At 40.9% G+C, this 26,958-nt stretch overlaps 1 protein-coding gene across 2 annotated transcripts; it reads right to left on the bottom strand.

The window, feature by feature from the left end:
- Positions 1 to 17,487: 17,487 nt before the first annotated feature.
- On the bottom strand, positions 17,488 to 26,510 carry BUB3 (BUB3 mitotic checkpoint protein). 2 transcript variants are annotated; one of them, XM_085555359.1, is made up of 9 exons: positions 26,442 to 26,510; positions 26,126 to 26,236; positions 24,982 to 25,176; positions 24,457 to 24,526; positions 23,751 to 23,902; positions 21,302 to 21,460; positions 20,344 to 20,521; positions 19,761 to 19,977; positions 17,488 to 17,820 (listed from the first exon to the last, which is right to left on the bottom strand). In XM_085555359.1, exons 2-9 carry the CDS (start codon positions 26,132 to 26,134, stop codon positions 17,811 to 17,813), a joined length of 990 nt encoding a protein of 329 aa, XP_085411485.1. In that variant the 5' UTR covers positions 26,135 to 26,236; positions 26,442 to 26,510; the 3' UTR covers positions 17,488 to 17,810. The 2 variants fall into 2 exon arrangements, with proteins under 2 accessions (XP_085411485.1, XP_015723102.1); XM_015867616.2 differs by having other exon boundaries at positions 26,472 to 26,510.
- Positions 26,511 to 26,958: the final 448 nt, after the last annotated feature.

Here is a 26,958-nt window from a genome sequence, read left to right as displayed (position 1 = left end):
GCTGAGTCTGCTGTTGAGTTAGGCCCAACCAGCTTTTTTTTAAGGTTTTGTTTCATTTTAATAATGGTTTAGTCTGTTTCACAGCCTGTGGCCTCTTCAAACCTGTTACTTTTAGAGGTATAGCAGATGCTTCCTAAATGGAAAGGAAATTGTAATGATGCAAATCCCTATTCACTCCATTTTCCAAATAGGTTCGAGCACTACAAGCTGTATAGGGCAGGTGGGGTAGTGTTACTGACAGCCAAAAAAGGTAAACTTGAATACAAATAGACAGACCGAGCACACATGCTCGTTTGGAAGTTTGCAGGCAGCTCCCAATCTGCACCCGAGAAAATAACCTATTATATCACCGAGTGTCCTTCTCAGCATCAGAAAGCTGGAAATTAACTTAATTGCTGAACTGCACCTAAAATCAGCTGCTTCGAACGTTACGATTTGGCTTTTAGTCTCATCAAAATTCCAAATATGTTAAAATTCTAATTTGCAAATGTGCTAAATTAACACTCTGAAATCACAATATTTAACCTGTTGGCTAATCTGATGTCAAGTGAAAACAAGTCAAACAACATGGGAGCCATATGCCATACAAAGAGCCACGGCAATTACCTAAAAATCTTTACTGTGAGGAGCTCTGAAGTTGGGTTTCCTTACATGCCCTATTAGGTCCATTCTCCTCCTCTTCCCAGAAATTCACACGGATTATTCAGAATAAAAGGGAGGTTTCTTTATTCAGGAGTTTGCTGAAGGAAGCCTTAACTTAAGGCTTTGACAAACTTCTATAAACCTTCTCAGAAGAGGCTTACATCAGAGCTGAGAGGCAAAATATTGCCATACATTAGAATGTAACCTGCACAAACCAAGCTCAGAGAAATATCAGAGGAACACAGAAAGCAGATGAATAGGCCACATGGCCACAGTGACAGCAGTGTTGACAAATGCCAGGCAGAGGCAGAGCTACTGGAACTCATACACAGAATTTTCTGTAATTGCCACATACCTTACACTGAATGACCTGTAAATAAATAAATCCAGGGAACATACAAACAGGAGTGGTGCTAAAAAACAGTCGTATAGAAAATCTCTACTCTGTTCTGTGAAATTTCAGGTTTGCATTTGTAAATACTACAGTAAGGCTGTACAGGAAACACTGGCACTGAACAAACCAGTGTAATATCAATGAACTCTTTAGGTTCCTAATCTCTGAGTCTCAGTGTGGATTTAGAAGACACTCAACACCCCAAAACATGCTTCAGAAGTTACTAACCTTTAGTCTACAGGCTCAGTGTTGCTGGGACTGAAAAATAACACACATTTCATAGTTGTCAAAAGGTCACTGTTGGGCATGCAGCTCTTGCTTGCTGTCCTGTTGGCCTATGAAGGAAAAAAAAAGAACAGTGAAGCATAATTTGTTCTTAATGTGACCATGGAATTGGATTATTGGTGTGTGCAAGCAATGGGTATTAAAAAAGGGAGCAGGCAAATATGCGGGTTTACAGAAATAGTGCAGTGAGTGTTTATACCGGCTGCTCAAAACAGAGGGCATGTTTAACTCAGTAATGAAGAAAAACTACTTATTATCAAATACTTCAGTATTGGCATCTTGAACATCTAAAAGAGATCATTTCTTAAACAGAACTTGTATTTAGCATTTTGTAATTTCCAAGGTGGATACAAGTGGTAACCGAATAAGTAAATGAAGAAAATATAAACATTTACCTTACCAGTTAGAAGCAGGTGGAATCCCAGTGCTCTGGAAATGTACCGAATGTCACCTCTGTATAGCCAACAATAGCTTTGTAGGCAATCTTATTTTTACTTCAAACATTCTGGATGTGAAAGAGCAACAAAAAGAACATTTAATACATGGGTGTCACCAGTCTCTGGTGTAATTCAGGTTGGATATGAGGAAAAATTTCTCCCCTGAACGAGTGGTGACACAGTGGCACAGGGAGCATTGGGGTCACTGACCCTGGAGCTGTTCCAGAGCTGTGGGGATGTGGCATTGAGGTACTTGGGCACTGGGGGGGCTCCAGCAACTGATGTGAAGGGTGAAAATAACCCCATCGTGAAACTTGACACCAGCCTAATGGTTATAAATGTGTTTTCTAGAAGAAGAGGGGAAAGGGCTTGAGAAAAGCCTCCATTCTATTGGACGTGAGAGCTTTTGTCTTTTTAAAGCAGCTTTTTATTTTAAGCATCTCTGTATCTCCCGTGTTCGAGACCAATGTGATCAGGAGCACTGTCTAAAACAGCATGGCTCATTTCTTACGCCAAAATCAACAGCAGCATTTTGTGAGTGGTGGCCAAATAAAACAAAGCAAGGATTAAATCAATTTAACACCTCCTCAGATTTCTACCAAGTGTTCCTAGAAAGAGGCGTGGGTTTGTTTTCCTGATGCTTTCACTGTCTGCTTTCATTAATGGGCTCTTTTTAATTTCATCCTGTGTCTTTTCGGCTTGTGAATGTCAGTGTGGATGAACGCAGCTGAGTAGATAGCTAAGAAAGCAAAGTACAGGCAGAGAAACAGCAGACCAGGTCTCTACAGGGAGCAAAGCCGTGCTCCTCCTGCTGCAAAGCTCCTCCTTCCTTTGTCCCTATAAAGTTAGCTGGAAGGATTTTACTCGGTAGTTAGTGACCTCCTAAGACATTAAGAAACAAAAGAGCAAGTCTTTAGCATGAACGCACCCACAGCATCACTGTGTCATCAGGAGAGATGGAACAATTACATGAACTGGTGAACTGAAATAAGAGCCAACGTGCAGTAAGAGCATATTGAAACTGCAACAACAACAAGGAGTCACTCCAGCCTGGAGACCATTTGCCATACATCCTCAGCATAGAGAGCTGCCTTAGATCCCTATGCACAATGTGAAGCTCTCCAGGAGGAGGCTTTGGTGAATCGCGGTCATACACAGACTAGATAGAAGACTGGGACACAAGAAAAGCTTTCCTTCCTTTCTTCCCAACTAGATCAAATCTCCCTCAAGGCAGAATTCTCTGCTCGGAAAGGAATGTTATATGCAAGCCCATGCTGCAGGTAGCGCATTCACAATGAGATGTAAAGTGACATCCATCTTGATTTAATGCCGCTCAAGAGCCATCAGGATTCTGAGCAGCACTTGGACACAATCCAGAGGCGATGATTGTGCATTGCTGGCCTTAGAAACGTGTCTCAGGACCACAGTTCTTTCCACCATTAAGTAAAATACATCCCAGGGTTTCTTTTGTTATACAGCAATCAGGTTCTCCAAATCCATTTGCTGACCACAGCACATCTTGTTTCCCAGCTTCTATCTCTTCCTATTCAATCCTAACAGGTGCATCTCAGTCAAAAATCAAACTTTCAAATGAGAGAGGAGCAAGAAAGTAGAGGGAATGCCAAAGACAAAAGTGGGTCAGGCCTCTTACTCCCATCTTAGTGTGAACGAGACAGATGAGAGAAGAATATGGTGTGCAACGCTTTGGTGAACTTCTTTCCACAAGTAATATTTGGATCAGTCTAACTCAGGTACATCTTATTAACTTCTTTCTTTCAAGACCTCTGTCTGACTTTTAAACATATATATATGGAGGAGAATATCAAGGCAACATTCAGTTTAATGGAACTGGCCACGGAGTATAACAGCCAGACTCCAAATTTCTTCTATGTTCAACATCTCCCATAATTGTATGGGAGCAGGTAAAGGGAAGCCCAGGTTTGTGTGCATCTGAGCCTGAGTGCACATGAACTTTCCTCTCTTCTCAGTTTTAAACCGCTAGAGAAAATCTTCCAAATGGGCCACAGCCACAGTGCAATCAGACAGACAGACTGTCTGCAGCAAAGCGATTTAATTTGGTCCTGTTGCCCCTTCTGAAAAATGATGTCGACAGAAGATAAGGAGACAGAGAGTTTAAAATTGTTCCATCAGAACCAGTTGCCTGTTAGGAAGCTTATTCGAGGCAATTCAAAATTGCTCCGTTTTTTACAAGGCGATTGCCCATCAGGAAGACTGTTTGTAACTGAAGTAAAGGCTAAAATGGTTTACATGGCAGGGAGAGGCACTTTGGATTTGTACATATTCTGTGCAGCAGACCCTTCTGTGCATACTCCCCTTATTTTGTTCTGCTGCGTTTCTTCTGGCTACTGCTGAAGCTTTTTCTTCCTGAGAGTCTGTTTATTAGTTGAAAATAACAAGAGCTCTTTCATTTTTGTTTTCCAAGGAAGCAATTCAAATCATCTCAGAAAATTATTTTCCTATTCAATTAGGCTATGTAATAAGGCAAGACCAAACCTTGCCATTCATAGATGAGCTGAGCAGGACTTACTGGGGGGAATAAGAGACAGATACGGCTGTCTCAGGAGACCTGATATAATCAGCGTACTCTGTTGGCATACTCTATATATGCCAGTACATAGTTATGTGCTGATACTGGTGTATCAGGGAAGGAATGGAAATTGGAAGGTTCTGAGCCTGACCAGCCAAGGTCTCTAACTCTCTTCTGCCAATAGATGGAGGAGGGCTGTGAGCACCAGCCAGCAGAGCCCTGGGGAGCATCAGCACCATCAGGAACCAGCCAAAACAAAATATCTATATAATAGATATCTATATAACATCTGAGTTAAACCAGAAGTTGGGAATGGGGCTGGACCCTGCCAACACTGCATTGCTGCTCACAGGGACTCGTAAAAAGATGCAAAAATGTTCTCGTGCACCAGCTATTCCTCCAGAAAAAAATCTCTAAGATAACCAGCTCAAGAAAAAGCATTGCAAGACAATTTCACCCGCATGCACACAGAGCAGAAGGCACAGCACCATCTCTGCTGCCTTATGGAAAGTAGCACAGAAACACATTTGCACATAAGCAAATGACCACTGCAGAACACATCATGTGTTCTAACCCCACTGGCAGAAAATGCAAAGGTCTGTCCTGTCCTGTGGAGCTGAACTTCAACTTGTACAGGGCAGTTTGTGCTCAAAACAAATAGCAGCCAGAATCATTTCTGAGTCAATGCTCGTTAGCCATTCAGGACTGTATGGCTTACCCAGATATATTTTATTGCGTAATGTAATAAAATTGTCTACATTGGATGTTAGTACAAAATAAAATTGTTCTCAAGAGAAGATTTATTTTATAAAGTTAGTCCACAAAAACTGAATAAGACACGAGACAGTGGATAGAACATTCAGATCCAGACCTGTAATTCAGTCTGTGAGTTGATCATAGACGTCCCGTTAGGGGGTTGATCTATGTATGGTTGGGTTATCAGCGTGCAGGCAACCTCCAAAGACATCATTGTACACAGTGGCCCTTGAAGACAAATACTTAATAAAGGGAGAAGCCTAGGTAAATGGTGTTGCTGTGAATGACTCACAGAAGAAACAGGTTTGCTTTTAACAGCCCATGCTAAAATGATGCCTAAAACAGCGCTGACCCAGACAACACCTATTCAAGACTTTGGAACAAAGGCCAGCCCTGCTCTAATTTAGGGCAGCCCTGTGGCTCAGAGCCACACTGGGGCCATTCTCCCCAAACAACAGTGAGCAAAAGTGACATCACCCCCAGTCACCACTCCAAGCTGAACACGGTGAGCATGACATACTCTCTTCCTCCTCCTCATCTCTTCCATCCCTGAAGTCCCTGAGCAATCCCCATCTCTGCCAAAAGGCTGAGTGCTGAATGCTGCTTTGTGATTGAGCACAAAGCAAAGCCAGAATGAGGAAAGTGCAAAGGTGATGCTCACAGGCTCGTGGAAAAGAACAATATTAGATCACTAGGTCTGCCCTTTTTTAGAAGGCAACATGGAATTGTGCACAGCAAACTCTTTGTTTAGCCTGTTAATTCGTGTTTCACAAAGGCTTGCTGCAGGAATCTGAAATCAGTTGCATCCATGCTTGGAAGGTGAGCATGGTTAGCTGCTGCAGCACCTGACTAAAGGATGCAGTAGGTTCCCCAGCTTCTGGTATTCCAAACCACATTGGAATGCCTCTGAAAGGCGGGCATTAACCAAACATGAATCATTCGGCTTAATTCAAAGCAGTGCGAAGTCCTGCACAGTTCTGTATGCTACAAAGCATGACCTCACCAAGATAACCTCATTCTGCACCTTACTCCACAAATACCACCGGCACATCCTACAACAAAGTCTACCATGAGCCAGCGCAATGTCACCCCTCAAAACACCACAGTGGAATGTCCTGGATTCTGATCCTGCACCTCATCAGGTCAATGGGAGCTTCTGCCATTGATTCAGCATGAGCAGAAACAACAGTAGGATTTCTCCAGTTCAGATGTCAGCTATTAATTTGGGTGATGGTTATTTGATTCCAAGGAAAGCCAGTGGAGTCAAGTTAAAAAGACAAAGATATATTCATATATTCTCAAACTGGGAGACACCACAACTCCCTGATAACCTAAATTAGATTGAGCTAGAGCTATCTCTGATTAGGATCTTCTACTATGAACAAGGGAAGAGAATAAAGTGAATTAGCAAAGGAAACAGTACATACGTTGGCTCAAAACAATAACCAGAAATGTTCGCTTCCACGTCAGATGCCATGTATGAAGAGAAAAACGCTTTCCTTATTTTACTAAGGAAACTCTGAAACTATTCAGAATTAAAGAGATTCCCTAGAAATGCTGGTGATATTTATTAACTAATTAGCTAAATGACCTTTGCATCATTTTTACACACAGTTTTCTTTCATAAATATTTCATGAATTACATGTAATTATTAGTAACATCAACTTTAGCGAATTAATTACTGCCAATTCCTATTAATAAAATGCATCTTGTAATAAATAATGTTAGTTTATTACAGAGTATTGGTCTCAGAGGTATTCACATCTGTCAGTTGCCTTCTACTTCAGGCTAAAAGAAAGGTAATCAAATAACTGTAATTATTGTACTAAATATATCACCGTTTGTTTAAAATGTCAATGGAAATGGATAAAGACATTTGTAACAATCCGAACTGAATATCCTAATCTGCACTGGTGTAAGTGCATATGACAAAGAGCCACACCGCCATCAGGATAACAGCGGACGTCTGGGGCTACATAGACAGAAATGTCAACAAATGGTTACTTCCCTGATTTACTAACAGGATCCTGCCTACTGGCCATTGGCTTAGAGTTATGTCAAGCTAATGAGGAGCAATGAGTTTAATCTGATGGCTCCTAATTAGCCCCTATGAAAGGGGTGTTGGAGTTAGTCCAGTTTCAGGAGACAATCATAGAACGGCCTGGGTTGCAAAGGACCATAACGATCATCTCATTTCAACCCCCCTGCTATGTGCAGGGTCGCCAACCAGCAGACCAGGCTGCCCAGAACCACAAGTACCCCTGCAGTGCCCAGTGCCACTATGGGTGCTATCCTCTCTTCAAAACAGACTCCAATGCTGTTGCACCATATGCTGCAGCAAGGCAAAATCCAGCCAAGTCCACCTTGCTCCTGCCTTCCAGACAACACCAAGACATTTGCAACCTGCTGGTTTCCCAGAGGAACAAGATCACGTTATGGTCATACTAATAATATAAAACCTAATTCACAGAATGCATTCTAAAATACACTGCAATCTATAAAGCTCTCAAGAAGAGTAAGAAATTATCTTCTACTTGTGTTGCACCACGACCCAAGTGGATCCCTCATAAGAATTACACACCCAACTAGATGGCTTTGGTGCATGCCCACAGTGGGCTGAGTGGCCGCAATGAGCTCTTGTTCCAGTATTCATAGCAGTCCTAGCATGAGGCTGAGGCTGCACGGCTCATCCTGGAGCAGTGCTGCACTGCCCTTTGCTCACACCAACCCAAAGGGTGGAGCCCACTGCAGGCAGCTGCTCCTTGCATCACATCTGGCAGGAACAAGGAGCAATCACTCTGGCTGTCTGCTCACCATTTCCTCACAAGAACAGCAAACAATTCTCCAGCACTGTACTGTTCCAAACGCTGTTCTTACGTGTCTGAATACCTAAATGCTGACAAGCAGGGCAAGCTTACCTTGGTGATGCCTGTCAACACAAACCACAAACTACCGAGGTTTCTCTGTCTTTTAAAATGAAGCTTCCCAACAAGTTAACATACGAGATGATGTGAGCATGCATATTCACAATTGATGTCATCTGGGGATTCCATTCACTACTCCGTTTTCTTTCCTCCCTTGATTAGATTCAGAAATTCCTAGAGAAAATAAAAGGTTGACTGAGATGCAGACCAGAACTGAATTCCCAAACACTGAAACTCAGAAAAACTGGTGTTTGAAAAACAGAAAATCAGCTTCTTTAGCAACCCCAACTCAGACTATCTCACCTTTACTCCTTTTCCTCTGCCCTGCAACATCACAGTGCCTCAAGCACAACATCCCCTCACCATCCTGTGGTTACCAGGATTTATGCTTTCATCTGCAGTCAGCTAAACGACAGCTATGGTAATGACCATGCTGTAATCCTTCCTGTGGTAATGAAATGCTAAGCAGAGAAAGCTGCAAAGACAACCTCAGAACATCCAAATTAACCAGACTGGCCTTCAGGCACTTATGAAGTCCCACTGCTCATGGCCAGGTTGTATAGAATCCTGAGCAGTCTGAACTGGTGCTTTGTGTAATGATTGGCACCCAAGCTGGAACAGGATGATCTCTGAGATCCCTTCCAAACCAAGCCACTCTAGGATTCTTTGATAGCATGGGTACAACAGGCACGTTGCTTTTATCAGCTTCATTAGAGTGGTATCTTAAAATTCTCATTTATTTTATTTGTTCCTTATCCACCGATGCACTCATTCTGCAGATCACAGACTGAGTTGGAGACAGCACGAAGGAAAAATAAAAGGAGATTTCACCACTGCTTTGTCAAGGACCTTTTCAGGAGCTTCTTTAATTTCTCCACACATCGTAGAACAGAACACTGCAAAATTGAGAGGCACATTTTTTGAAAGTTTGAGGGAAAGAAGTAGGAAGAAAATGGGGAAAATCTAGCTTAACAACTCTTTCAATTTTGAAAATTGCAATTTGACAGCAATCCTGTGGGCTGGGAAATAAACGTTCATGCCTTCGCCTCTATAGTCATTTGATTGATGTCAAATTGCTTAAGATGAAATAAAGAGTGAGATGCAGTCACATTTTTCCAGCTCCTTTCTATAGAATTGGGGTCACAGTATTTGGGATCAAAAAGTTATTTATGCCATTTATTTTCTACCGCTGATTGCACTTTAGCCTCTCAAAATCTTGGTTTTATCAAAAAGATGGGCCTTTATATTTAGAATTTCACTGCACCGTGGCTTCTCAAGCAGAAAAGACACACTTTTGATGCAGGATACCACCATTTTCAAGACTCGATCCTTCAGTCACTTTGGATCGTGATGCTGACCATACAAAACCCTTTCAATGAATATATTTTAAAGCATGTAATTAGACTGATTGACTTCAAAGAGGTTACACATGATATGGTTACATGTAGGAACACCCCTCATACTACAGGTGAAGGTTCCCATGTGGTTTTCTCTTACAGTCATGCTGCAGGATGAGAAGCACAAGTCTTCCCAACCAACTGTCACAGAACTGGAAGTAGGAGATCCTCAGTGGCCTCCAAATTCAGGCTAAAAACCTCGCTTTTAAATAGGCAGAGGCAAGTGAGATAAACCCAGCCATAGATTTACCATCGAGATTAAACAACTAAACAGTGCTTGCTTTTCTAATGGCTATTCCATTCCTGAGCCAGAGGCTGTCTCTTAGGCACTGCTATTCCCATTTGTGGTTCCATTCATAATTTTACAGCATTTCTAATTTAAAAACAGACAAGAATCACTTTTATGAGCAATGGGAAGAAAATGACTGACAAAAAAAAAGTAGGAAATTCAGAGCAATCAAAATTACCATTGATTATTTCTCATGTTTTAATTGAAATCTGTGCTTATTTTACACGTCCTACATCTTCCCATTCATTCCAGCACCCTAAATGTTATTCCAATATAAGAAACTTAACAACAGCCCTCCAGAACAGAAAACAACACCCCCCTCCCCCCCGCCCCCCCCCCCCGGCACTTAATACTGTTATGACATGCATAAAAATAAATGCAATTAGTCACCAATGGTGGGGCAATACTAAAACTTTATAAAGATGATTACTTGATACAAAAAGCAACTAACAAGACCATTCTGTGCTGGATATTATCCAGAAAATAAAGAAATAAATAAATAAAGCCATGTTGCTTCTTCAATGCTGTCTAATGCTAGGAATTGGCAGAAAAACATCTATTCTATGAATAATAGCTCAACGGTCCCAAAGGACATCAATACATGAATAAGGAGGAAAAAAAAAACCAACCTCAAGCCTTTCCAAAATGGTGCTAATGCTCCACTGAAACTTAATTTTATAATTTACTGGCAGTCAAGATGGCAGGAAATAAAATAATTTGCTATATATTCTGCACAACAAACCCCCTGCTTTTCCTGGGAAGGGTAATTATCCCTTAGAAAAAAAAAAAAGAAAAGAAAAAGAAAAAAAAAAAAAAAGAAAAAAAATACGACATCTCATATTAAGCTAAAGTCTCATCAAGAAGAGAAAGAGTGCCTCATTACATGTAATTACCAGGGAATTAGAAACATCATTTAACTAAATGAGCGAATAATGCTCAGGATATTGAAGAAACTTGCCTGCACTTCTGCAGAGCACTCTAAGTCCCATTACAAAAATTGCACCTCTTTAATGGAATAATTTTAGGCCTTGTCTGCCTTGCTTTAAAAATAAAGAGCCTCAGAGAGGCAGAAAGAGGCTGAAACTACCATAAACAACTGTTGAAAAGAGCTGCAGAGTAGGAGTAGTCTCTACTGGATACCATGATTTAAAATGACTCATAATCTAACATAATCATGAAAATTAAACCTAAGGACTTGGGTGGGAGGATGGGAGAGAGGGAGGGAAACGAATTACCCTTTTTAATTGTACTTACTCAAGACTACAGTGTATTTATAATTATACATTATAGATAACGGGTGAAAGATTCTGGGTTAAAGGTAAATCTTATGCAGAGGGATGAAAGGCTGCCACATTAGAGCCAGTTTAAAAAAGAAAAGACACGCACCCGCCTATTGATGCTTACTGTCCTGCAATGCAATTTTTTTTCTGATAGCAAAGAGTTACTGGGGGATTAATAATGGCCACGCTAATGCAGTACACACAAACCACATTAAACATCATTTCTGCTTTAGAAATATCATCTCTGCCTGAAAAGGCGATTCTGATGCCTTTAGGAAGAAATACTACCTAGAAAGTATTATTCGCTGCCATGCCGACCCAGTGCTAAAAGAAACAAGGTTCTCCTCACTGGTTTTAGTCAGAGGAACTGCTTTGAGGTCATACACCACACTGAAATCTCTTCAAGACAAGCCAGAGGAAAAGTCACATCTATTTCATAAGAGAAAAATGGAAGATACACAGGAACTCAACAAGAACCAAGGGGATACAAATGATTCACCATCTGCATCATGCAGTCTTCCTCTATCAATGTTCCCATCCTTTGTTTCCTTCTCTCCATAAAAACCTCACCATAAAGATTCTAGGCAAACAAGGTTGGCTGTTTCTTTCCTATAAACCAACACACAGCAGCCCAAGGTGCTGAGAGACCACAAACTGGAACAAGGGAAGGTTAATAGAATCCTGGAAGTGCTGTATCATCTTGGCACCTCCACTGGATAAGCCATTGCTGATGGCAGAAGGGAAGGAGCTAGTTGATAAGAGCAGCAGAAGGCTCACAGCCAAGCACCACACCAGCACTGAGACAAGGGCTGCCTCCCTGAGCACTGAGATGGGGGGTTTGGCATGGAAGGCCAAGTTGCATCCCAAAATCATCAGCAATATCATCACTATTTAAACATCATCCAGGCCATAGCAGTGGGGAAAGCGGTCCCCAAGCACTTTATGGGTGTTGGTGCTCTGGAGCTCCTGCATTAAGTAGTAGCAGTCTGGTCCCATATCATCAAAGCAGCTGATGAGGCCTTGATCCCAGCAGAGGGTGCACACCTTCTGTTTGCCAAAAAGCCACATTTCTATGCTGTATCACTTGCAAACATCTACCAAAATAGGTTTCACCCAACACTGTATTTTATATAATGGGTACTTCAGCAGAAGGCATTGTCCTCACAAAGTAATTGAAGAAGGGAACTGGAAGGTCTTAACCTTAATTGATTTTTTTATTCGGGTTTCCTAAGGAAATGAGATTCATGCAATGAAATTGCCTGTGTCTGCCTGCCCATCCCCTTCTCCTCTCATCCCTCTAATAACTTTGGGACTGATTGACCAATTACAGCCAGGTTGGCTGCAGGAACGCTGTCTCAAAGATATCAGATTCCTGAGTCTCACAAGAGCAGGCAGGTTTCCTTACGTTTCCCCTATGGAAGGGCCAAGGAATTGAACTGGGAAAAAGCTCCCCTCCTGTTTGAGGAGAAGGTTAAATCTAAACTCCACTGTTCATATGCCAAAGGCTTTGGGCAACCTGGTCTGCTGGATGTCCCAGCCCATGGCATGGGGTTGGAACTGGAGGAGCTTTGACGGCCTCCTTCCAACCCAAACCATTCTATGATTTTACGATCCTACAAAAAAAACTGCAAAATCCAACTACATAACTAACTTAATTATTCACCATTCAGACAAACTTTGGTTTTTACTATGGACAATATTGGCAACAATATAAGACATAAAGGAAAAAGAGAAACAATTGGAGATCAGGGAAAAAATAGTACAATTTATATCCATGTTTGTAGCCTCGTATTGATTTGCACCTCCATCAAAAAGTTTCATTCCAAAAACTTCCTTCTCTACCCCATCCTTAAAAATCTCAATTGTAACCCCATTATCTGCCTAATTAAATTCTGAATGCATAAAACTGTTAGACCCATCTTTTGGGAGGCTGTACGCTTTAATCACAATTACATGCTACATATTTCATGATATATATCTTTTGCGTATAATTAGGAATAAAAAATGTAATCCCAAAAAGATGTTTAATAATTTAAATACTGAGGATTTGATTAAAAGCATTTGAGGATTGCGGATGACAGAGAAAGAGCAGCAACTCCATTATAACCAGGGGAACAATTCAAGGACTTCAAGCTATGCTTTTGTTTCAAACCGAGCACCGTGATCTTGAAAACAAATATTTTGAACAGGAATGGATGGATGCATCTCCCCAAATATATTCCCATCATTTAATCTGGGGAATAGGACCTTTTGCACAAAAGGCCAGATGTTTCTGTTGAGAGGTTTACCTACTTCTCACCATGTTTCCCTTCAAAGTCTCATTAGCAGAAATTAATGACCTCTGGCAGAAGGAGGGCACTTATCCCCCCTGCTCAGCACTGCATCGTTGTAGGCCATGACGTAAAGAAAACCTCAGCATGAAAAATAAAGCAATCTTAATGCAAAACATACAGATGGAAGAGATAAAGCCAATGTCATGTTGTCAAGGAATGAAACATTTATACCACCTCACAGTTTATGCTATCAGCCGACGATGCAGAGGATGCTTCATCTCCTACCTTCCCCCAATCTGTTGCAACCACTCTCCTCTAAAGTAGTAAGCAAAGCAAATCTCTGCATTCTATTTAGCCTCTTTCTACGCCACTTAGCATTAATATATATCAACACATTAGTATTAATGTATTTCTGCATAAGAAAAAAAAAAAATGCATTTAAGAAGATTCCTCCAGGGATCTTAAGCCTCCGTTAACAATTTGGCCTCACTTACCCACACACGGGAAGCAACATTTGTTCAATTGACCAAAGAATTACATCACAGAAATAAAGAGATTAGCTAAAATAACTCCCTGCAGAAAGTCTACAGCACTGACAAAAAAAAAAGAAAAAGAAAAAGAAACTAATTACGTGAGCTAGGATTGAAGAAATCTCTGCTTGAGTCCTGCCTTTACTCTGCGACATGGAAATTCACTTCCTTATTCTTTGTCTTCGTGGACATCTCTGGAATGAGAATATCAAGAATGTTTTTTCCCCTCTCTGCACCTCTGGCTGCCTTATCTATTCCAAGAGCAAATTCTGCAGCCAGGATCACTTCTTACAACGCACCCATGCAGCGCTGAGAACAAGGCAATCACTGTGAGCTGCACTGTTGTCACTGCAGAACTGCAGTGTTTTGCAGGCACATAAGCAAGGAAAAGCAACCCATGCTTAGTGAATTATTAGGAACACTTTGGCATAAACCAAAAAGTTATAGCTTTACCTGGTGCTACCTTACTCTATCAGAAGAGAATATAGTGGTTTTCTGTAACAGAAGCTGCTTGCTGAGCTGTGACATCAGCTGATCCAAAGATTGTTCCAGCACAGCTGATGGTGACCCCAGCCATAAGCTTAAGGCTGTGATTATCATGAGATTGGCACAAGTTTTCTGTAAATGAAGTATTTATACAGCCAAAGAATCAGGAACTCTGCTTTATTAACCCAGTTAAGAAGTCAGGAATGCTGACATATTCTTTTACCTTAAGAAGTGTTATTGTCTTCCTCAGCAGAGCAAGTCCCGCTGGCAGATGCTGCTGAGTACGGCAGTGCAGGGCTGATACTGGGTTTTGTCACTGATGGCATTTTCAAACATGGAGGAAAATAAAAGCCCATTTAATAGGTAACAGGTTTATATTTAAAAATAGGAACAAAGAACACTGGTTTGTGGGGACCAGACCAATGCCAGGGGGATGAATGACGAGAAACAAACTCAGCAATACAGGAGCCAGCACTGGCTTCTCTCTCCTGGCCTGAAATGGAACCAGTTACAGCTCCACCATCCCTGGCAAAGGCTTGAAACATTCCACAGATGGAGATTCTGCCGCTTACTCCAGCAATTTACTCCCAGGCTTAACCATCCTTACACTTAGCAAGTTTTTCCTAACGTCTAGACTAATCTCTGCTGCAATTTGAGCTCATTATGCCCCATCCCAGCCCCAGTGGACAGGGAGAACCGTTTATTCCTTTCCACTTTGCAGGTAATCACAGAGGACTCTAAAGACCTAATACACCCTCTGAGTTGCTATCGTGCCTTAGCACATTCACATCTTTTTATCTATAGGAAAATGTATGGTACAGTCAAAGAGTGTCACACACCAGCTTTAATGAATAAGGGATTTCACAGGGAGAGTATTTAGCATATTAGTTATGGGTAACTGGGCGAGTCCTGTGCTTGACTTTACATTTCTAACTTCTGCATGGCTAAATGCATTATAAAGCATCACTTCAATATTGTTTCAAACAAAGAATCTTGCTGTGGTTCAGAACCAATGCCACCTTGCGGAAGTACAAGTCGTATCAGTTGCATATTGACTAAAAAATGACCAGCGTTGTGGTTATGATTATACTAAACAACATAAAAGCAGCTAATGGTGTAATCACCAGAACAGATGCCTGCTAGTCAAAAGAAGCAGCTTCTGCTCCAGGCCGCTAATACCAATCACTGATGGTGGACGTGTCATTTAGACCGACATTTGCAAAAGCATCCAACAGTAGATGGCCCAAAACGGGCTGTTTCTATCTTAACAGATGCACCAACTGAATGACTGCTGAACTGAGCGACCAAGGGACTGCAACTGAAGAAAACCTGATGTTTTCTCAAGGCAATAGAACTGCTGGCTTCTTGTAGAAGCAGGAGACAGCTAAGCAGGACGGAGCTAGCAATACCCACACTGATCTGCAAAGGTCATTCTCAATGGCATCACTCAAATCTGTGTATTCAGATATTTAAGATCAATGCAGGTACCGGTTTTGCCTTGGAAAATGCATATGTTAAGGACACATCATTTTATATATAATCGCAGGAGCAACAAAACACATCACATCTGAGATGTGGCAGAGCTACAGAGCTCTATGCAGTAGCCATACACTGATTATCTTGAAGTAGCAGCAAATAAAGTATGCTCACCAGCAGAGTTCTGTAACACTCAGGGCACAGATGCCACTTGGCTCCTAATCCCAGTGTTACGAAGCTCTTGTGAGAGCCAAGCCACAGTATTTCTTCCTGCAAGCAGACAGTGATTCATGGCTCTATTAGAATGACAGCTATGATCCCATGTCTTTGTACACAGCTTCTGCCCTAAAAAAGGCAACGACTTCAGGAGCATTTCTAGATCTCAGCTCCTCTTAGGATTAGCATACCCTCTCTGTTCAGCTGCTTGCTGTGTGGATTTCTAAAGGTTTGTGCCAGGATTTCTCTGCACTGTGAGCCTTTGCCTTGATCCAAGTTCCTAGAAGACAGCTTAAAAGGAAGATTCACTAAAAGCCAACCATACATTCATACCTAACAGAAACAGCTGTATCGCTGACTAACCCACCATTCTCCTCTCTACAGTTACACCAGGTCACCACGCTGCCTTCTACATGCTGCACCTACATAAAACACCAACACATCACAGAAATTTCTTAACCATTTATAAGCCAAAACAGAATTAAATCCAGCCTCACCCCTTCCACATCTTGTGACCACCTTTGTTTGCTTTATAAGCACGCAAGTCTTAGTACATCACGACAAAAGCTTTGACTTTTTTTTTTTTTCATGATATTTACTATTGAAAAACTGCACAGGTTACCTGTCTGTGGTATTAGCCAAACCATTTTCAATGCCCCTCATTCCCCTCCTATCTTCCCCTTCTTCCTCCATCTGTTACTTCACTTACCTTCCCACATTTAACACTTACACCTCTCTATGCTCTCTTCATTTCACAAATCCCTTTTTTCACATAAAACCTACCTCTTTATTCCCAGCCTGTTCTACCATCCTCATTTTGGGTCTCTTCTTCTCAACTTCAGGGTTGTACTTCTAAGTAACAAAAAATAAAATTTAATCTATGGGCTCAATCCTATATTCTGTAACACAATACTCTCTTGGTTGAGAAGAAATTGAAGAGATACTGCCTACGTTTGCTCTGCAAAGATGCATGTATTTATACTTGTACATATACATACATTGCACTCTGGAACACAACAGTTTGAGCAAACCTAATAACAGTCTGTTGTCTCAACATTCAGCCATCTCCCAGACTAGGGAATTTGCTCTTAGAAACCTTCAGTTCCCATATTTCAGTTCCAGTCCCAAACTATCATCCACTTCCTCTCACAAAGCCAGTACACATATTATTGTTTCTAAAAAAGGACGTGTTATCACTTCCTAAACTGACATCAGAAGATCAACTTTTGCCCAACGTTCTGTAGCCATTTACTCTCAAAGCAAAAAAAAAGAGCCATTATCTCTACCTGATAACAGCTTAAGCTTGTTGCTTCCTGCAGAGTCCAGCTTCCTCTCCACTTCCACCTTCTCTGGAATGATATGTTACCATTTCTGTTGTCGGCAAGTTTGTTTCCTTAAAGGCAATACAGTACTCCCACTGAATGGACAGACAATGATATCTCAGAGCAGAAGCTGGAAATACAGTGTGAATCCAACCACTGGAACTCAAGAATTCTGGTAGGTTAAAACTTTAGTCTTAATGTATGCTTCAAAAAAGATCGTTACACAAAATATTTCCAAAAATCTAAGGATATTTATTGAACACTTATGAGACCACTACAAGATTCCATTATGAACAATACTACAAAATTGTTGCAAGTTTATAAAGATATACAGAAAATTACCTACAGGAGGGAACTAGTTGAGCAATAGTGCTGAGACCGTATGTAAGCAGAAAAGTAACAGTGGATTAAGACACAGGACTATATACAAAGAAATAGTTTTTAGTTAAAAATAACATCTAAACACAGGCTGGTCTTCCCATTTCTATTACTTCATCTTAGTCTTGTTAGGAACAGGTGGGCAACTCTTGCAGACGGCCAGTGATATCTCTCCTCTAAGTAGACCTGAAATAAATAGACTGCATTTCAGCAAGCTTTTTTTACACTAATCATAAACAGGTAAAACACTCGATATTTTAAAGTGCAGAAACATGTAGACAAACCACATTCACTCCTACCAATACAATACTCAGCAATCAAAAGCCTGATGCTAAGCTTATATCATACAGCTCCATTTAAGGATGTGCTGTACAGAAATGCTCAAAGATCACTATGAAAACACAGAAGACCAGTAGCTTTAGCAGCAAGCAATTTATTTTTAGACTACAACAGAGATGACTCACACTACTGCAACACTGAAATATATGCATCATTCTTAGTGCACTAAGGTTGGCACAAGCAACTTATAAATGTCAAGAAAGCATATAAACCTTGTTAATGATTTCAGAAATTCATTTAAAGATAGAAACAGGTCCAAAAAGATGCCTGTCTAAATGCATTGCAATTACGTTACAATTATTTTCCAAATACACAGATATGTTCTGTCTTTTCTCAGCTCATTACTGACTCAAACAATTTGCCCTTCTGGGATCAATTGTTTGCTAATAAATAATTGTTTACAGTCACAAAATGATATTAAGGAGTATTCTTATTAGTTTTCCTTCTACAGCCTAATAAGATTCAAAACTAGCTGATTCCCAAGAGTCTAACCTTAACCTTGCTGTGTTTAACAGCCCAGGAAATGATGAACCATCTGTTTCAGAAAATAATGGAGGGCCAAGAGGAAATATTGTTTAATTGTAGATTAACCTCCTCATACGGCAGAATGAAGCATCTACAGAATTAGCCATCATAACTAGCAAGGAACGAGAATCACTGAAAGCAGCTCCTGCAATTACAAAACCAACAGCAGCAAGTAGTCTTTTATCACCTCTTTTTTTTCTTTAATTCCTCCCAAACATATGTAACAAGCACAACCTAATTTTTAATATAACTGAAGAAAAATCAGCCTTGGACTTTTATAAACGAGGAAGACATAGAAATAAATATTGATATAGTTACGTCTTCCTTTGCCCATGAGTAACGAGACTGTTTTAAATCATCTCCAAATAAGAGACGATGCATTTATTCCTTTGTAACTTCCACCTCACATCTCCACTGTGAGGAAATGGCAGCTGCAAAGCAGCATGCAAGTCACTTAAGGGAATGAAAGAATGGCTGTGGTTTAAAAATAATTTGGATCACTTCTTTACTTGCAAAGCTATCTGAGATGCTAAATACTGGTCATCTCAGTTAAAGGGGAAAAAGTTTGAGTAATAAAAGAAAGAAAAAAAACCAAACACTGACAAACCACAAGGATTTGAAAATAAAAACTGCTACTCCTGAGCTGGTATGATGAAGACCCGTGCAATTCTGCACTGTTTTTTAATGTAACATTCATGCCTAAACAAGCTTAACCGAAATCTTCCACCCCATAAATCAGTTTGCCTCATTTTGATAGCAACAGAGACAGAAAAGTGTGTTATCAGAGGGCTGTGAACTCCAACACACAGCGAGTGAGAAAGCCAGCCCTCAGTTTTACACACCCATCCCCTTCTGTAACAGCTGGGTGCACACAGAGCGTGTACAAATTTCATTAATTCCAAGTTCTAAATATCCAAACACGGTGACATTTACTCAAATGAATTATTCTTGAATTCCTCACTTAATTCTTGAAGCAATGAGCTAGCAATAACTCCACAGCTTCATATAATAGCACCTATTCAAAAAGGATAAGAGTTTGACATTCTTCTCCTGCTGAACAACTAGGCACAATTTTATCCATCAGACGTCTATCAACCTACGGATATTGAAAGCTTGGGCGAACAAGATAAAATCAAAACCAACCCTACTGTCAAGCTGCGCTATCTACTGGCATCAATAATGCTATTCATGAATTTAGGAAAATTAATAAAATCCTGGGATGAACGCTCAGAAAGGCTCAAACACAGGCGATGCATACTCACTTAGGTTTTGTTTCTGCATCTGTCACTTGGCGAATATAGATACCATCTTCAGGATGTTCAATGTCATCCATTTCATACATATATGAGGAAGCTATTGCGAGGGTGGTTCCATCGTTGCTGAAGGCAAGTGATGCTATGCTTGTGGGATACCGATGGAACTGACACAGCCGCTTTTTGTTAAATGGATCCCAGATGTTTACAAACCCATCAGAACCGCCTGAAAAATAATTTATAGAAATTGTTTGCAAGTTATACTTGGGAGAATGATAATAGATACAGTGGTGGAAAAGGGATGGTAAAGAGATTAAAGACTGTATGGCTACATGGAATGACTTTGTGAGTCAAAACAACAGGATTACATGGAGGTGCATCGTTCACTGAAAGCACAGTGAGTATTTCCTATGTCTGATAAAGGAATTCACTCCTGCTGCATCCAATAATTAAAAAACCCCAGAGCTCAAAGCAACAAATACAATTTAAAAGACTTAAAAAAGAAAGACGTATGAAATAAAGGCTGACCTGTCCAAATCACAAACCACAGAAAACAATGCAAGTGTTAATAAAAAAAAAAATGAGTATTTACCTGTAGCAAATGTGTTGTGGACATTATGGAAAGAAATAGCATTAACTGGATAAATCTGCTCAATGTTATTCTCTTTCAAACGGTGACACTTGAATGCATATTTCTTCTTCTGTATTTCAGGACTCGGATCCAAATACTCCACTGCAACACGACCTTCAATGGAACTTAAAACATAACCCTAGCAACAAAACGGTAGACAGGCATTTTAGAAGTCTGTAAGTGGAAGAAAAAGATCGCCATACAACTTACTTTATACCCCCCCCCCTAAATTAAAATAAACATAAACAGCCTTCATTGTACGCAAGCACAAGTCATTACCACTGATCTATGGCATCAGAAGTATTATTTGCCTCTAAGAAGCAACTCAAATAAAGCTTCCCAAAAGTTTTCATTGCACCTAAGTTCAAGCTAACACTGGGGCTTTTAATTATCTTTGTGAGGGGAAATTCAAGTTGACTGGGAGGTGTAATGGCTTTTTTCCTCCAGACATTTGAACACTTATTCCCCTAGGCCTGTACGTTGCAAATACAGGATTATTTAGTTTCAGAACTATATTAGTCAGTTTACCAGTAAGTAAACCCTTCAAGTCGAAACAGTAATATCAGCAGCACTGATTATAAGGGGTATCATCCACTTATGCAGTTCATTACAGCCCTGACTTACAGCAACTTGAGATGCTTTTATTGTACCTTCCGAGTTAAGCCCATAATAGAGCATTTCAAAAAAGGATTATAATGATCTCTAGCTATATCAAGGTTCTTCAAAATCCAGAATATAATCAGGAAGATCAATTTGTTTTACCATAACTAAAACTGAAAGTGGAAAAAATCATTCATGCCACTTAAGAACAAGCAAGGAGGTCCCCCAGTGTCTGCACCACCACCACGCATGCTAGTCTACACTCTTACAGTTTTAAGTTTTTCTTACAGAAATATAATCATTGAGATTGCTCCCATACCTGTTTATTTGGAAATGCTCTGATACAGCGGGTCTGGTATTTCAGGCTCGATTCCCTTCGCTGCTGAACGTAACCCATGTTGCGCAAATCCCACACCAGCACCCTGCGACCTGCAGTCCCCACAATCAGCCTATCTCCAGACACAGACAGCGTGTACACCTTCCAAAAAGAAGCACAGTTTTAAGCACATATTAATCTAAATGTTCATTGCACAAAATAAGAGTCAGCAGCCTGCAACAAGTAATATCTGTAACTAAGGCTGCAGCCCCAGATTTCCCTTCTGCTTCAACTTGTAACTCAGATTTGGGGTAAACTATAGCAGCATCCAGCTGGTTACTGACCAAATACCTGCGTAGCATTCTCTTACCTAGCACCCTAGCATATACCTTAAAACCAAGCCCAAGGCAGCATAATAAAACTAACTTACAAAACTCAACACTAACAAAAAGATTTGAGTACAAACATGCTCTTATAAAATCTTAAGTATCAAGAACGTTCATTATATTACCAGTCTGGAGAGAGCATTCCCCACTGGGGATTTCCTTCCTTGGAATTAATTCACATACCAAATGATACACAGGTATCATATAAAAATAGATGCATGATTCAAAATGGAAATAAACATCATTCCAGTTTTCCTCAAAAATTATTTCAAGCATTAAATTCATTGACAGTTCAAGGCAAGAAGGAAATATGTACAAAGCAACAGAGAAAGAGGGCACAGAGTTGGTCCAACTACCTCCAGCTGTCCAGCCACTGAGCTGACACAGTTACTGAAGATACTTTAGAAGAGGAATGACAAGTAAGATTAAATAAAAAAAGATTTGGTACCCTGCCAGAAGGGCTCTATTTACTTTAGACAAGTGCTTGTACTCAAGCTCATAGCTTCCCATTCTGCTTCTCTGATTAAGTTTGTAAACAGTACAACTGCTTGGATGTAGTAAGACTACCCTGGCATATTAGACAAACAAACTTGTCTCATCAACTTTATCAGGCAAAACTCTCGTTTTCCAAAAATCAATTTATTATTAAAAAAATACAAAGCTATCAACTACCTCACAGCTCCACATACACAAAACCCTTTGTCTGTTTAACCAACCTACATTCACTAAGCAGGCATTCCTGCTTTAAACAAAACACCAGCATTCAATTCCCCTCTCAAGACTGATGACTTATTAAATGCTCATGTAAGATCTGATGATCCCAGTGCCAAATCCTATTTAGGTACAAGAAGTGGGAGAAGACTTGAAGCTAAACTGATCCAAAAGTGCTGAACACTGTTTGTGCACATGTAGAAACAAAAGCATGAGAGCATTAAATACCTTAAATCTCCTTTACAAACTGATGTCACACCTGTATAGCGAGTATTCTTTCTGCACCACACAATCATAAATCAAATGAAACCATTGTCATGCAGTTGAGTAGGTGTACACATCTATCAAAGGCAGTATTAAAAAAAAATGACATAATGAACCTTGCTGAACCTATAAGCAGCTTGATTCACTGTGTCTGTCTGTTATATGATATTCTGTCAGCAATTTATCATAGTTCTTTACATGCTACATACAACGATAAATCAAAACTAGAAATAATGCAATTACTTTATTCTGAACAAAGGCCTTGTCAGAAGGAGGTTCTGCTGTATTGTGACAAAAGTAATAGCTATTTAGTCACAATGGGGAAGGCAGTGATGGTTTATATGACTCGATAGCATATTGTGACAGAGCCAGGTGACATTTTGTAAAGAGTAAAGGCAAAAAATATTCCCATGCAGAATTTTTCCTTCTATAATTCGTTCCAATGATTCCACTCTAAGCAGCATAAAGATCAGCAAACCATATAATGTGTAAGGAAAAACTCAAGAAATTACATTTTAATTTACTCCTCTTGGTCTCAGCACAGAGGATTTGGGTCAGTTTGGACACTCTTCTAACACTAAGTGTTACAAAACAAGCAGTTCCATTCGACCTACCTACACAAGCCAAAAAGAAATATTATTTCAGGCAATGAAAATTGGCCTCTTGCTCTATTTCTAGGCACATTTCAAAGCAATCGGACCTTACAAATGCCAGGATTTGATATCTAAAGACCTTAATGCCTAGGGAAATCACTAGCAGCACATACTAAAACAATTAGGCCAAGAATTAGCAAGATAAAGCATGGCTTATCAGCAACCACCCTCCTCAAACTTGTTTTAAATCAGAAGATTTTCTTCCACCCATCACAGCTGTTAAGAATTAAGTAATATTGATGAAACCGCAGAGCCTTCACCTAAATTCATAACATATCCTGATTGCTATTTTAAAATGCAACATTTATACCTTAAAAAGCATCGCAAGTCCCCTTTTGAAGTCACCACAATCATACAGGATGAGCTCTTCAACTACATGTGCAACTCCCTGGCTGTATTCTTTAACACATTACCTGGGATCCTGGATCCACTACGTACCTTTTCAGGCTGAGAGAAGGTTCCTGCGTTGCAAGGGGTTCTGGGATCCCACAGCTTGACTGTTTGATCCCAGCTGCCAGTCACCATGACATTCACTTCTGGGCAATACTCGACACATCTGATAGGTGCATCGTGGCCACCAACAAGGTTTTCTGGAAGGAAGTACAACCAAATGTAACTGTATGGGATTCACAAACAGAGTGTGGTGAATCAACTTAAAAATACACATTACTGTAGGACAAACATGCCATAATATGAACTATTAGGTGCAGAAGTCTGACAAAGCACAAGCAAAGACAAGCATAGTAAACTTTAAACCACCAGCAAGATGGGTAACTGCTTCCTTCCCTTTTTACCTTAGAATTAGGTAGGGAAAAACATACATGTGCAAAACACATCAGGTAATACTTGACACCATAAACGCTTAAGCTTTCAGTTCAGCAGCAAAGGAGACAGCCCTTCTGCTAGAAGTGCTCTGGCACAATCTTTAATTATACAATAAGAAATATTGTCCTGTTCAGTGCTCTGGGAAATCAGAAAGGGCTGCATGACTCCTGAGTGCCAGTGGTGACAACTTAAACTAAGGAGCTACTGCTTAAAGCAAATACTCACCACCTGAAAAGCTAGGAAGTTCTATTCCTCTAAGTACATATACCTGGAGCTCAGATGCTTCAAAGAAACCAGTCACAGAATTCAATGTGCTTACCTTGGTCCGTGTTAAGATCATGCATTTTCAGCTGCTGATCTAATCCTCCACTCCAGGCATGAGTAGGGTCCTATAAAGGAAAAAAGATCCCTTCACAACATGTGTACACGTACAGCATGAAGGGAAACTTCAATCTCCCAGGCACAGAAAGAGACCCGATTTTAAGAGTTTGGGGGAAAACTGGAAACCATGTGAGAATCTGTATTTTAAACCACACTCTGTATGCAGGTGGAAAAAGCACAATTAAAGATTGAATTGATCCCTAAAGCATTCAGTAACTTATCAAGTTCAGATACCGGAGGACGTATCATAGTATCATAGTCTCGTGTGGGTTGGAAGGGGCCTTAGAGATCCTTAGATGTGTGATTAGAGGGACCTTAGATGTGTCACAATACAGTGTAAAAAACAAAAGTTACTTGGTTGGAACCATCCCTTTAATTTCAGGAACTGACAATTTCTCATGTATTTTTATACGCTGTAAGTCCATAAAACACAATTGAAAAAACAAACCTCACACACACTTACATAAAAAGCACAGTCAAGGACAGCTCCTGAATGCTGATATTTGAGTCTCATGCTGTTGGCAGGAACATCATAGAGACGGACGGTGGTGTCCCAGGATGAAACAAGCAGAAACTGAGACGTATTTGGACTGAACTTGACCGATGAAATCCCATCATCTGGAGTTTGATTGAGTTTGAACTCGTTTGATCCCGTCATCTGACAACAGAGCACAAATGGCGTTTTAGTCACAATGGGAAAATAAACCCAGAGAGCTGGCAGGCTGATACATCTTAAGATTCATTTAAAGGAAACCCAGAAAGCTTGCTAACCTTCACACAGAGCGTGGAACACCGACTCTAATAGTAAAGATACTTATCACAGTCCAAGCCCTTAACTCTTTTTCACATAGAGAACTCTTAACTTAAATATCAAATACTGAAATACAGCATGGGATAATAATCGTAAGATGTTTGTTCTGTTTCTCTGTAAGCTTAGATAAATAATATTGCTACGTAGTTCCCCCTCACCATGCTGTCTACATAGCTTTAGCCTTTTAAAATGCTTTCTAAGCATTAACAGCACATTTCTTTATTCAGAAAAGGCTTAAACAGTGAAACCTGTCTTAGCGAGATCCATTTCAGACGGGTGTGCAAAGACAGCAAAGCAAGGAATGGAGAACCAGGAGGATCCAAGCAGACTCACTAAGAACCATGGCCACTTGTGGCAGAAACTCAGCAGGTAAATGAGACAAGAGCTACAAACCACCCCAAAACAATCAGCAAGAACTTCAGGAAGAGCAGAGGAACCTGAACTCCTGAAGCTATTTTTGAACCAAGAAATGAGCATATATATGTATGCGTGTATCTCCAGCGTAGCTTAATTAAGAGGGGGAAAACAAGGGACATGTACAGCTCTGCTTGTTTCAAGAAATAAAGCTGGACTGACAGAAACTGTGAGTGCTGTGGTCACCATAGAAGCTCAGAGCACATGAAATAACCCGTAGAGAAGACATACAAGTAAAGGCAGAACCACGATACCACCTTCAACACGGGGTACTTCAGCAATTCTACCACCCCTGAGATCTCACAGTATAACACAGACATCAAACAAGTGTTTTACAGCCCCAGTAACCCAGCACACAGCGGGACACGGAGCCCAGCAGTACCGTTTTCATAGTACACGGCTTCTTCCCTCTTTCGAGGCCACAGCACGGAGAACTGTTCTTCACTCAGGAAGGCAACACGGTCACGGAGAGAGAGACGATGAGATCTCGTATCTAAGCGAGATGAAGGCACAGCGTGAGGGCCCGGCTGAGGGAAGGCTGAGTGAAGGCCGAGCAGGCCGCAACACCCGCTGGCTGCCCCTCAACGCAGCCCCGAGCCCAGCAGCGGGCCCAGAGGCTCCACCGCATCCCCACAGCCACCTCCCAGCCATCAAACCCCGCTCCCATCCCGAACCGAACCGAACCGAACCGAACCGACCCGATCCGATCCAGCCCATTGCGGCCTCACCTCGGCTCCTCACAGCGCGCAAACGGCCGCTGGTTCCGCGCAGGCGCAGCGCACGCAGCCCCGCCCTTCCCCTTCACGCCGCTCTCCCATTGGTCAGTTCAAAATGGCCCGCCCGGCCCGGCGCAAATAGCGCGCAACGCTGCGCGGGTCGGCCCCAAAGAGCCGATAATGGCATGAAACGACACGGCCCCAAATAGCCGATATTGGCATGAAACCACACGGAGCTGTGGGGGTGCGAGCTGAGCAACACGCTCACATTCCCTTAAATACACTCTCTCTTTCCCTTAAATACACTCTCTTTTTCCAACTATCTACCAGTATCTCCGATATTTGCAATATTGAGCGATATTTATAATATTTAGAGATGTTTCCAGCACCTACAAACGTTTCTATTAACAATAAAATCTTCCGACGCCTGAAATAGCTCCAAACGTATCCAACGCTTCCGATTATTTCTAATATTCACAGCAATTCTCGCATCATTCCC

Source organism: Coturnix japonica, chromosome 8, assembly GCF_054131305.1.
Source record: "Coturnix japonica strain WE chromosome 8, WE-NBRP24, whole genome shotgun sequence".
In the NCBI taxonomy this organism is placed as follows: domain Eukaryota; kingdom Metazoa; phylum Chordata; class Aves; order Galliformes; family Phasianidae; genus Coturnix; species Coturnix japonica.
Note: the sequence above shows the minus strand (reverse complement) of the source record. Positions and strands in the feature narration are given on the sequence as shown.

Excerpts from the sequence above, each read along its gene's own strand:
- BUB3 (XM_085555359.1), bottom strand. Across the intron at positions 24,527-24,981 it reads TCCTTGACTGTGCTTTTTAT|GACCCTACTCATGCCTGGAG; the intron begins GTAAGTGTGTGT and ends TTTCCTTTATAG. Across the intron at positions 21,461-23,750 it reads CCTTCTCTCAGCCTGAAAAG|GTGTACACGCTGTCTGTGTC; the intron begins GTACGTAGTGGA and ends TCTTTTTGGAAG.